This window comes from Epargyreus clarus, unplaced genomic scaffold (assembly GCF_041222505.1).
Source record: "Epargyreus clarus isolate Ecla_fem2 unplaced genomic scaffold, WU_Ecla_fem_2.2 ptg000035l, whole genome shotgun sequence".
Taxonomy (NCBI): Eukaryota; Metazoa; Arthropoda; class Insecta; order Lepidoptera; family Hesperiidae; genus Epargyreus; species Epargyreus clarus.
The window spans coordinates 3,753,282-3,767,026 of record NW_027332240.1 but is presented as its reverse complement, the minus strand read 5'-3'; the positions used below and the strand labels follow the sequence as shown (position 1 = coordinate 3,767,026).

The window sequence follows — 13,745 nt, the reverse complement described above, 5'->3', positions numbered from 1 at the left end:
ACAAAACACAGTAGCGCCTAACACTGTTGTAATTAGGCAGAAATAGGTGTGACGGTGGTGCCGCCGGAGTTGAACAACAAAGGGTTCTACCACCTTCCTACAGGTTGGCTGTGCTGATTTGCTAATTCAATATTGCAACAGCTAGAGAATTATGCCAAAATATAGACTATGTTACTCCCAGAATTCAGGCAAATCCAACGATACTATATATACTATATATGCGAATTCGGGCAATTCCAACGATACTATATATGCTATATTCCAACGATACTATATATGCTACAACAACGATACTGTATATGCTACGCTCGAAAAACATTACCCTCTGCGATCGGGGAAAGAAGAACTAATCTCTTTGTGGTTCGATTGCGAGGAATGACAGCTACATTACAGCAGTGCAAAGCTGCTAAACAGTAAGGTTGCTGTAAAGGTAGCTGGATAGAGAATGTAGAGATAGGTAGGTACTTATATGATTACAATTTAGTTATCGGGATGGTATACATTGTGATTGATTTAGTGGGGTTGTTGAGGGTTATTGTTAAGAAAAAGGGTGAAAAAGGTAAAAAAGTTAATTTTCATGTACCTGGCACGATCGAGTATTTTAAAAGTTTATTGATTATAATTTGTACATAAATGTGGATATGACAATATGGATTTTTATAAAGTATAATTGTTATTTGAATGTAATTTAATTATTTTTAATAAGATAAAACTGTTAATAGTGGGAGACGTATATTTTATTTAACCCCTTTGTATAATCATGCATTTTATACTTATAAAATAGCGACAAGGCAGCGCTGCCTGGTGGAAAGCAGTCGCCGTCGTCTATGTACACTTGCAACACGAGAGTCTCCAATGCACCGCCGGCTTTTTGCACCCCAGTTGAGGAACCCCATGTCATAGAGCTCCGAGAACACCTCGAGAATTAGTACACTCCTGAACCACACGTATAATGCTTAATTTGAAATGCGCATCGAAATAAATGAGGCTATTATCCCTTTAACCAATAATACTCGTAGATTTAAAGATTAAATAACATTTAAAAGAAAATAAACAGTAATATAATTATTTATTTTTTTATTAAATATAAGTAGACGAGAGCGTAGTCCTGCGGATGGTAAGGTCACTATTCTCAACGACGTCTGTAATCCAACCTTTAGACTAAGACACCTTGAAGAATTCCATTATCACCACCTTCAAACCAACACATACATAACACTGCCGTCATACGACAGAAATAAGAAAAGTTCAAACATTTAATACTTGAATTGATACTTAGTAACCTAAGCTACATTCACAATAAAATGTACAACAAATTACTAACTCTTAAAAAAATAGTATTTACAATTCATCAGAAAGTATTTTATTATCAGAATCTAATTGATTTGAATCTAATGCATGGCGTTTGATAACGCCCGCGTAGTAGCGGGCGGAAGCGCGAGCGGTGCGTGTACGCGCTGGATCGTTGAAATCCACGTCATATAGACCGAAGTTAACACTGAAAATAAAAATGAAATTATATGAAAATGATGAAACGAAACGGAATGAAATGTAATAAAAAGAAACGAAATGGAAACAAATGTGATGGAAAGAAACGAAATGAAACGAAAAATAATGAAAAGAAATTGAACGGAACGAAATTAAATGATTAATTTCAAAATAAATCAAAATCTATTTTTTAGCTGAGTAATATACAGAGTAATTTACCTGTATCCATCTGTCCATTCAAAGTTGTCTATAAGAGTCCAAGCTGTATATCCTACGACGTTCACGCCATCTTCTTTAATTGCAAGTAGAACCTAAGAATATTATAATCTTTAAGAAAAAGTAACCAAGTGTCAACTTCTTTTTTGTTCAACGCAGATGTATGTGTGTGTATACGTCACAATATTTTTAAATTGAAAATCAAGTATAATAAATGAATTGCCAAAAATCAAAATATAAAATGGTATTAAATGTTTTTTTGATGTAGGATTTAGGAGTACCAACTTAGACTGTTATTAAGCAAAAATAGTGTGACGGGAGTGCGTACGGAGTTCAAATATTTTTAGTACCTGTTCCAAATGATCTTGATAATATTTCACTCTATTCATGTCGTCAAGACGCCTATCCTTAGAAGAATAACCATTCTCTGTGATCAGAATCTTAATGTCTCCGTAGCGTTTCTTCAACCATACTAGTTGGTTACGAATGCCTTCTGGATTATCCTGGAAAAAAAATAAAAGAAAACGTTAAATAAAGTGCTTCTTATGAAAATTTAGGAAAAGGTACGTCAATTACGAGGAGGCTGTGGTGCAAACTATAGGTATAAGTAAAGTAATAAATTTCAATTTTAGTATTGGTCCTAATTAAATAAAGATCATAGTGTCTTCAAACATGATCGCCACCATGCTACACCGCAGCAATATCACAACTCTGCGCAATTACGTGGATCGGCGCAAATTTGCATTAAAATGCAGAGAAAATAAACACATTTGATAAAACACACAATCCTTATTTTTTTACTACTTCCTTTCCTATTATACTGCGAGGCATGCGTCTATCTTCTCATCATGGCTCTAGTTTCCCTCTAAGTTTCCTACAAAAAACTTACAAAGAACCAAGCGGACCCAGCTGGGGTCCAATGCGGCCGCTTCGTCAGCTTAGCGTCTATCTCGGGTGCATCTCCCAACGGCCAATCCGTAAGCTTTTCACCAGGTCGGGCCTTGCGGGCCGCGCGGCTCGTGTAGTAGTTCATGCCGTAGAAATCGAAGGATCCTGGAAAAGGGTTGAAACTAAAGTAGCAGAAACAAATACTAATATAGAGAGCTTTTTATAGATGGCCATAGATATCTTTTATCAATAAGATTATACTCCTAAATGATGTCAGCCACAGATTGCTTCCCCTGAGGCCTAAGCTCGAATCTCGGATAAGTATGTCTCGCATCACCGTATACTCACATCACATATAAGTTTGTGGAAGTTTACCGGTTAAAGCTAAAGCTAAATTTAAACCTAGTTCACAAACATCTCGTTCTTGAGAACAAACTTGGAATTCTAAATTTTAGACCTGTTAGATATAGACCTATACAATACAGGTCTACTAGTCAAAATGTCAAAATATTATTGTCGTCAACTGAAATGATATAAAACACACCTTTAAGCAATTTCTTTTCTTCTCTTGTAAAAGCGGGTAATCTAGAACGTGGCCATCCTTCTTTCTTACTCTTCATCGCAATATACTTTTCTAAAACAGGGGGCCAGCCACCATCCTTGTGGAAGATTGCATGAGAGTACATTCCAGTCTGAAATGATTAAAGTTCAAGTGTAGCAGTCAATCAGTGAAACAACAATATCATCAACTTATTAGTGGCCTACGTGCAGAGCATGGGTCGCTTTTCGGAATAAAAGCTGTATTATACGAGCGAGCCGACGTCACCGACCCCCTCTGACTTTTTATACTGTAAGAGTAGCAGACGAGCATGCAGTCCACCTGATGGTAATTGCTTACTGCCGCCTATGGACATCTGTAATCAACCACTGATAAGATAAATTCTTACCTGAAGACGGCCACAAATGCTCCGCTACCCCTGAGGACTAAGTTGGAATGCCTCGGAAAAGTATGTCTCTCTTACCACACCCTTCAAACCAGAACACGGCAGCGCTTAGCACTGCTGTTATGAGACAGAAATAGGTGTGGCGGTGGTACCGCTGGAGTCGAAACACAGAGGGTTTGACCTTCTTCAGGATCACCATTTTCAATGTAAAACTATTGAAACCTTATTGTAGTCAATCATCAACTAACAGTTGTAGGCATCTCACATATCCAGACTCCGCCAAGTTTCAAGACACATACTCTACTCGATGAAAATATTTAAAGAGACTTACACATAATTCTCGTGCCATTTCTGATAATTCCTCATGCTCCTCTGTCTCGGCTTCTATCCAAAGCAATTGATTCGTTATACCGACTTCACCTGTAATAAATAAAATAATGTACGAATTATGGTGTAATCGAGACTTCTTACTGTTTTCAAAATTGTTTTTCGGATTCGATTACCAGCCCAACAGATACATAAATACTATAGAAATTATGATGTGTGTCTATATCAATGACCCGACATAATTATTAAGTATTCATCAAATACCATGGAAATATCAATTAATACTTGTAATGGTCAATTATAATAAATATTCGTATTAATCAATTAATAACTGTATTAATTAATATTTTTTGTATTATTTCATTATAATAATTTATTAATTACGTTTGTAGCGTTATGTCAAAATATCTACTTGAAGACTTTTCGCTAAATGATCGGAAGAAACAAAATCAAAATTACAATTTGCTTCTAAAATTTTAACACACCTTGATACATCGCCCTGAACTCCTCGTCATAAATCTTGTAAGCCTTCGCATGAGCAATCAGGATGTTCTTGTTACAGATCAGGTTCGCCACGCCAGGGTCCCTAGTCGGTGGCGGGAACATCCCCGTGCTGTACGGCAACTCACAGACCACGATGGGTTCGTTCATGGTGATCCAGGTCTTCACCCGGTCACCGAAGAGAGCGAAAGCGGTTCTAGCGTAATCCGCGAACCAGTCCGTGATTAGTGGGTTGGTCCAGCCACCTGGATTTTTTGTGATTTTTAGTCAGATTTCATTGTAAAAGTACAATTACAATAAGAGTGAAAGTATTAGTAGAAGTGACGATTTATGGTCATACTAGCTGACCCGGCAAACGTTGTGTTGCCATATAAATAAAAAATGTTAAGGATGAACAGCCCTTATCACTTAGGGGTATTAAAAATAGATAGTAGCCGATTCTCAGACCTACGGAATATGCATATAAAATTTGGTGAAAATCGGTAAAGCCGTTTCGGAGGCGAACGCTAACTAACATTGTGGCACGAGAATTTTATATGTAAGATTTTCATAGAAGTAGCGTCTAGAGTTAACTGAGACGTTCCAACTTAGTCAGCATGTAACAATGAATCTATAATCAACTTTAGATTGGACTTTAGCGTTGGACTTCAAAGCACTTGGGGTTGATTAATTAAAAAAAGCATTAAGTAAAAAATCATAATAATAAAAGTATAAACAACAGTAACTATACCAGACAATTATTATCAAAACAAAAACCCGACTGTTTAAAAGTAAGTTTAAATCACTCCAATAATTATAGAAACAAAACCCAATTCTTTAACAATAAGCCTTCGTCACTTCACTTTGCCACAATTTCGACGAATCTGTAAGTCCCTTGGCTTGGCGGATTTTAACGTATTTATGAAAATACGTTAAAATCCAAAAGTTAAAGTTTGGCGGATTTTAACGTATTTATGAAAATACGTTAAAATCCGCCAAACCATTTGGGCTACAGAGCACAGCAAAGAATGAGGTATAGGCGATACATAATCTCCAAAAACCTTTTGCTTAGTATCGGGTAAATATCGCAGACAAAAAAGCTCCTCAAATTATTCTTACCAAGATCCTGTAATCTGACAGGCAGGTCCCAATGGTAAAGTGTGACGACTGGCTCGATGCCTTTCTCAAGGAGACCATCGATAAGGTTGTTATAGTACTTTTTGCCAGCCTCACTTATTTTGTCCGGGAAGCCGCTTGGTAATAAACGAGGCCATGACATTGAGAACCTGGAACCGTGGATAAGGTTCTATAATAAAACAAGAATAACCCAGTCAGTTGACGACCTTTTTTTGCTCTCCCCCCGCAGGACCGGGGACTAATCCGCTAGAGAATCCAGTATAAGACTCGCATAACTTTTTTTTTTTTATAATATAAGAGTAGCAGACGAGCATGCAGTCCACCTGATGGTAAGTGGCTACTGCCGCCCATGGAAATCTGTGATAAACCCCAGATAGGATTAGATATTCCTACCTGAGGTCGGCCACAGATGCGCCGCTACCCCTGAGGACTAAGCTGGAATGCCTCGGAAAAGTCTTTCTCCCTTACCACACCCTTCAAACCGGAACACAGCAGCACCTAACACTGCAGTTATTAGGTAGAAATAGGTGTCGCGGTGGTGCCGCCGGAGTCGAACCACAAAGGGTTCTACCACCTTCAAATCTTAAACAAAAACCCTCTTATCTTAATTCTCTTTCATTCATCCATCAGCCTTTTATAACTTAGATATAACTCTCTTAGATCAATTGAAATCCTACACAGCTTAATTTCCCTATGTGGAATACCAATATGATTCGATGCAGGAGGTACCACCGCCACAGTTATTTGTAGCGTGAAGCACTTCTTGTGTTTCAACGGCAGGGTATGACTGGCGACTGACATACATACAAGGTCTATATTGGTCTTTAGAGATCGCAAAATATCTGTCATAAGCTTCATGCATAATTCTCTATTCTACATGGAATTCATTAAAGATTTCCATGGGCGGCAGTGTCCACATACCACCATAGAAATGAATTTATCCTTACCTGTAGAAATCCAAGCCCAGCTCAGCAGCTATCTCTACATCCCTCTTCCATAGCCTGTACGAGTCGCAGGCGACGTCACCGTTGCTACGATTTGCGATAGCATCTGGATACGTGTGGGTAAACGCGTCCCAGATACTCTCGGTTTTGTCTGCAAAAAGGTACATAAAAAGATTCAAAAAATTAAACGTTGCGACAAATTACTACTTATTTCAATGAGATTATGGTGAATTAGTAAATACTCTTATACCTGCTGTTGGAACTTTAGCTAGGTTATAATTGAAAAATGAAATGTAGGAGGATAAGATTGAAAGAGAAGTGAGAGTTGAAGTTGAAGTGGTAGTGAAGGAATGAGGGAAAATTAAAATGGAAATGCCGTGAGTAAATAAAGGAAATGCCATGACGGTGATAAGGAAGGAACACGTAGGTATACGAAGAGTTGCAACTTAGTACACGAGAACAGCAACGTATTTGCCTACCTTCGGTAGAACACAATCCTACCTGCGACGGATTATAGGTTGTCATGACAGTTACTCTTTCCCATCAGGACTACATGCTTATTTGCTACGACATATAAAACACAAACACCCGGAGTATATACCATAGTCTGCGCTATGAAGAATTATGATTTTGGATTCAAAATAATATGAACTGCGTGCAGTTCGTAAAGTATCATAGTTAGTAAAATATGTGATTTAGCTCACCATCCGCATTCCAACCACCCTCAACTTGGTACGAAGCGGTGGCGGCTCCAAATTTGAATCCTGGTGGAAACTTTCTATCTTCAGTGCCCCATGTTGATTTGAGTAGAAAACTGGAATCAATATTTTAATCAAGCCATAGATAGATACGTTATTCCATTGGCTGATAACTATGTGGAATAAAGGTTCTCGAACAGCGACCATGTCTAAGAAAAAGGAGCACAAGTCGCGTCTACCTGCGATTGATTGATGAAGAGGGTAATGATTGGCTTCGGAAAGGACAGAACCAGTTGAAATAGTGCCAATAAGTGAAGGTCTAGCAACAGAGGACTTCCAAAGAAATTATGTTAGAGTCAGACCATTGGCCAGGTGATGGGCCTCTGGGTCTTCTCGCATCTCCTTAGCCCACTAGAACCTGCTTTTCAAGATCTGATTCGAAATTCTTAGCGAAATACTAACCAGTGATAACTGATAATGAATTTGATAAATTAATACAGTGTAATTATTATAACAATCAGGGCGGTGTGTCGCGAAAATTTTTTTGCGGATCTTTAAATAATTATCTACTAGTAGTAGTTGTATCGATTACTAGTTATCATTATTTAGTCCGTAGTTATCTACTTACGTTATCGGGCCTTCGTGATTCTATTACAACGATTAAATATTTTTTTAATTCTGCGTTTCCTGCTTATTTTTATGTGGAAATAACAATTTCCTGAAACCCTTGAAGTTAAAAGTTTTTAATTATTTTATTTCTAAGTAAATAAGTTATTTTAACACAAGTGAGTAAAATGCACGAGAAATATTAATAATAATAATACCGATCTTGAGAAATATGAAGAATATTCTGTTGGTTCATATTTTTTACACCGGTTTCCTCCATATTTTACGGTTTTCTCCATTTTTTCTAACCTAACCTAACGTTATTGAGCTGGACAAATTAGCAATCATTCTCATACAACCTATATTAAGACGACGAAGGGGATTCGATCATATTTTTCCGAAAGAAACTCAACAAATCAAGAGGATGGATGTAGGGTTATTTAAATCCATAAAATAAGGATAATTATCCTTTCCAAGTTAACACTTCAAAAATAATAACATTATCATTAAGATTTAACATGTTAGTAACAATATTTAATGTGATTTGTGCAAATAAAGTCACACTTCTTGTATTTGTCTCATAGCCTTGGATTCTTTCCTTTTCGCTTAACTTTATTTACTCTTTTATGAAAACGAGTGCTATTAAAATCCGAATTATGATATTTTTATGGACTAATCGTGATCTCAGTATTACTTTGTATAATGTGACGATAATTTTAGATATTATAATACATTCATTAATTTCAGTGGAATGGATGTTGCAAAGCTTCGTCATGACGCTGCCAATATTGATTGGGGTGTCACTGAGAGTGCAAGTACTGTTGACGAACAGGTGGCACTCTTTAACTCCTTGCTTGTACAACTTTATGACTTGCATGCCCCTGTTCGTCCAGTTCTCATACGTCATCCACCAGCTCCTTGGCTCACAGACGACTTGAGAGCTTTAATAAACAAGAAAAACTCTGCCAAATCGAGGTACAAGCTAGATTCCAGCGAAAGTAATCTTGAGCGGTACAAATGCGCAAGAAATCGGTGCAATATGATGTGTAGAGATCTACAACGACGCCATATCCATAAGTCTGTTCAAAATGAAGATCCTAGTAGGGTCTAGAAATTTTTAAAAACTTTAGGAATTGGGAAATCACCAAAAAATTCTCTTCCACACAATCTCGACCTAAACGATTTAAATCGTCACTTTTCCGTCACGTCACTTTTCCGTCACGCTTTTGTTTCGCTATCAATGGAATTGATAGCGAAACAAAAGCAAAAACTTTAAATCAACTGTCACATTTTCCCAATCCAACTTCTCCTTTATTTTCGTTTAGTCAATTTTCGGATCGTGTTGTTGAGAGGGCAATACTCTCCATACCATCCAATGCGGTCGGCAGTGATTGCATTAGCCGGAAAATGATCATCCCTCTCCTCGACATACTTCTCCCTTCCATTACGTCCATGTTAAATAATTCCGTCCGTAAGAATTCCTTCCCTTCCACCTGGATAGATGCCCACGTCATCCCTTTACCCAAGAAGTCCAACCCCTCCGATTTTGGCGATTTTAGACCCATATCCATACTTCCTTTCCTATCTAAAGTCCTTGAGCGCCTTATCCATCAACAGCTTAGCTCTTTTCTCTCCGCTAATGCTCTACTTAATCCTTCACAATCCGGTTTCCGTCCAGGTCATAGTACGGCTACTGCGTTACTTAAAATCACTGACGACATACGCATGGGGATAGATAATCAACAGCTGACAGTGTTGACGCTGTTGGATTTCAGCAACGCGTTCAACGCTGTTGATTTCGATATCCTCTTGGGGGTCTTACGGCTATTGACTGGTTTCATAGTTACTTGTATGGCCGCCGGCAGCGGATTCAAATTGACGACAAATTTTCCTACTGGTCGAATACTGTTGCCGGTGTACCGCAAGGTGGCGTGTTGTCTCCTCTCCTATTTACTATTTTCATAAATTCTATTAGTCTTCATCTCACCTCTCTCTACCATTTATATGCAGACGATTTACAAATCTACAACCATGCTTGCCTAAACAACTTACCCAACGCCATCAAGATTACTAATGCTGATTTGGATTGCATCTCGATTTGGAGTAAAACCTTTGGTCTAAAATTAAATGCCACCAAGTCCCAGGCAATTATTATAGGGAGTTCGCGTTTAATCTCTAGGATTGATTGGCACAACTTGCCCCCAATTGTACTTAATGATGTGCATATTCCACCTTTCATGGATACCTCAGATTTCAGAGGTCAGTAGGAAGCTCTTTGCTGCAGTGAGCTCGCTACGAAGGCTAAAAAATGTTTTACCCATTCCAACTAAAATTACGCTTGCACAGTCTCTCCTCCTACCAATACTTGACTATGCTGATGTGTGTTATCCTGACATTACCGAGGAGCAATTAAATAAGCTTGAGCGTCTCCAAAACTTATGTATACCAAATATAAACCATATTTGGCTTAAAAAAGTATGACCATGTTTCAGAATATCGTGCTAAGCTCAAGTGGCTCCCAATTGGCCTTCGCCGGAATGCTCATATTCTATCTCTTCTCTATTGCTTACTGTTTAATCCAACTGCTCCTCCTTACCTCAAACAACGCTTCCAGTTTCTCCACTTGTCCCATGACCGATCCCTTCGTTCCTCAGAAAATCTTGCTATACTCCCTCTCACTCAACTTCCTTTTACAAAAAATCCTTCACTGTATCCGCTATCCGTCTTTGGAACTTCCTCCCTGTATTTATTCGTTACTCTCAATCCTTATACTCCTTCAAAAACCTCGTCAAATCTCATTACCTTCAACTCTAAATGTCTTTCTTTCCTCTGCTCCTTCTAAATTTGTGCTCTTACTGTCAATATTTTTTTAAACAGTATTAATTTTGTTTTTAATTTTTAATTTACAATTAGTTACTCTATAATTATAAGTACGTATATCAAGTATGTCAATTATTTATTTATTTATAATTATATTTTAAATTTACACTTGTTTTTATGTATTATGTAGGTAGTATTTTAACTATTATTTATTTGCACCCTACCTATTCTTTTAATCATCCACTCTTTAACTCCTCACCCTAAGGTTGCCTGGAAGAAATCGCTGTCTTAGCGATAAGGCCGCCTTTTGTATCGTTCAATATTTGTATGTTTTTATTCTTGTATTCTATTGTTTTCGGGTACAATAAATAATATTATTATTATTATTATTATTCATAGAGCTAGCCGTTGAGAAGCAAAAGGTAAAAAAATGCCTACTTACCAACGATACTTTTTTTATAATATAGAAGTAACAGCACGGAGTAGCTACCCTAATGCCGCCCATAGACATCTATTATAAAACTCACATTGGCTACCCCTGAGGACTAAGCAGGAACGCCTCGGAAAAGTATGTCTCACATACCAAACCAGAATACGTAAGCAGCGTTTAAAACTGCTGTTATGAGGTAGAAATAGGTGTGGCGGTGGTGCCGAATCACAAGTTCTACCACTTTCGCTTCTTATTTTAAAATGGTAGAAAATATAACGTGACTAAAGGGAAAGATTATTTTTTTTTTTCTTTTTTTTTTAATATTTTTGTATTTCGTTTTTGTATATATGTACATTTTGTAAATAAGTTTCTATTAGTATATAATTTGATTATTTATTTTTTTTAGTTTAATTAATATTTAATTTTATTGTTTCAAATATTGTATATAAGCTTATTATTATCCAATAAATAAATATCTCATTTAAAGATTTATTACTAGAAAGTTAAATTTTGGGTAGAAATTATTTTTCGGTGTACAGTGAAACTAGATCTCAAGATAAATGGAAAGGTTGTAGATATCAAAAAGCCAAGTATCGGACCTCTTTAGTTAAGGTAAAATTTTCCGAATAAATGAAAACTTCATCTTTTCCTTTTTAATTTTATTTCACACCCATACTATTTTTTGCAATAAAATATTATTTAAAATTTTAAGTATGTATTACGATTCTCACGCAAAAATATAAATCTGATTTTGAGATAAAAGTGTCCAAAAAAAATTTGTCTCAAACAAACCAGTAAATTCAAATTCTGAATTTCCTACTCAATCCATTTATGAACAACGAGAAAATGAAAATACAGGTCCATAGACAGCAGTGGCCACTCACCATCTAAACTATAAAGACCCTTTCTACACTCACAACACCACACTAAGACCCCTGTGACGTGGCTGTCATACACACACATAGACAAATACACAAACACCCAGAACAGATATTCAAATTCATTATTCTAATGTCTGTCTAGCCGGGAATCGAACCCGCAACCTTTTATGTGTCACATATGTTTAATCACCAGTGCCACGTGTATCATCAAAATATTTTATTTAAAAAAAATATATATATTTTTAAATATAATAAAAAAAGTAAATATTAAATGTCCTTACCAAAAAACGACCGTTTTCAATAACATGATGAGATTAAATGATATCACACATTTATTTATCCAGGCATAATGTTATATATTTAAACAGGTTGCACTTAAGTCCCGTATAACACTGAAAGCCTATGTGCCTAATTGCGTATTATAATTTAAAAATAGTAATTTTACTGAAAACATTTTAATTTTTTTACTTACTTGGGGAAGTTTAAAATTTGCTCATGAAGCTGACAACAAATGATCGTTTTCAAAAACCAAAACCGAGTCCGATATACGCCTGTTATCAATAATTATTCTCTTCATTTTTTTTACTTGTCACAGTACACAATTAGACAGGTCCTAATGAGACACAAATATAACAGCACATGCTCGTTCTTTTACAAACAAGGAAGAAATTTTACCGATGTATGTCTTTACTTTTACAATTCCTTTAATTAAAGTCCTTAAGGGAAACTATCGAATAATCCGAAATAAATCCATATCCATTTATGTTCACCAGTAGTCAGTGGCGGATTTACCAGCAGGCTGAGTAGGCTTCAGCCTAGGGCGACAGATTTTTGGGGCGGCAAATTTGGGGACCGAATGTTTTTTTTGCTAATTAGGAAGCTAGTTCGTTCATGCCTTAAACGTGTCATGAACTGGCGTGACGAGCAAAAAAAAAAGGGAACCGTGTCACAAGCCAGCGTGACGAGCAAAAAACAACGGGAAACATGTTCTGAACCAACGTGGCGAGCAACAAAAAAAAACAGGAGCGCAAGCTACCTAATCCGATAAACTACCTAGACCAATATACCACCTAGTCCGGGAAACTACCTAGTCCCTAAACCTGTTCCAGTATATACGCCTCACCTCTAGTAAGACATGATAATTGTAGAAGCAGGGGCAGCAAAAACTGTTCAGCCTAGACCTTAATTTTTTTCGAATTCGCCACTGCCAGTAGTGCAAGTCCTTAAATCCTCTAGTAGGCCTTGTTTTATGTCGCTGTAGTTCCGGGACCAGAATAGGGCTACGGTATCCACTGCTTGTCGTAAGAGGCGACTAAAAGGGGGCTGCCGGGGTTGCAGACGGCAAACATGGGAACTCAAACCGCCCGGCCAGCGACCCCGGGAAGGACGGCGGTATATGTGGTCGCATACCAACGTGCACACCAGACGGTGTGGCGAGCTACAAGCTCACCTGGGCGGAGCCCGGTGGGGCACTGTGCTAAGAGGACTCCTGTTGCGTTCCGTTGGAGATCCCGGAGTTCTCTACTCAGCGCCGAGGACGGCTACCGGGGGGGTTTTAGTGCGGTAAGAGTCCCACATAACCCTGTGTCGCTCCCACGGCACAAGGGTTGAAGGTTTTCTCCTCGTTAACAAAAAAAAGGCCTTATAAACCTTTTCTGAGAAGACACTTGTGCCCATTCGGACAATGGGTTGATAATGAACCCATAACTACCGTCGTTTCTAAGGGACTTTTTATAATTTAGAAGTAGCAGATAAGAATACAGTCCACCTGATGGTAAGTTGCCATGGATATCTGTAACCAACTTCAAATAGTTTCCTACATGAGGCCGGCCACAGACGCGCCGCGTATTTTGCAAGAAAAGGCATATCAATGCCAATATTACAGA

The 13,745-nt window shown here is 37.6% G+C and overlaps 1 protein-coding gene across 1 annotated transcript; it reads right to left on the bottom strand.

Annotated features, from left to right (window-relative positions):
* Positions 1–1,052: 1,052 nt before the first annotated feature.
* On the bottom strand, positions 1,053–12,281 carry LOC140756366 (myrosinase 1-like). The gene is made up of 11 exons (XM_073091837.1): positions 12,141–12,281; positions 7,129–7,238; positions 6,428–6,575; positions 5,463–5,629; positions 4,349–4,609; positions 3,868–3,956; positions 3,137–3,284; positions 2,594–2,757; positions 2,055–2,207; positions 1,708–1,799; positions 1,053–1,498 (listed from the first exon to the last, which is right to left on the bottom strand). The coding sequence occupies exons 1-11, from the start codon at positions 12,164–12,166 to the stop codon at positions 1,342–1,344; spliced, it is 1,515 nt and encodes a 504-aa protein (XP_072947938.1). The 5' UTR covers positions 12,167–12,281; the 3' UTR covers positions 1,053–1,341.
* Between the last annotated feature and the right edge of the window lie 1,464 nt (positions 12,282–13,745).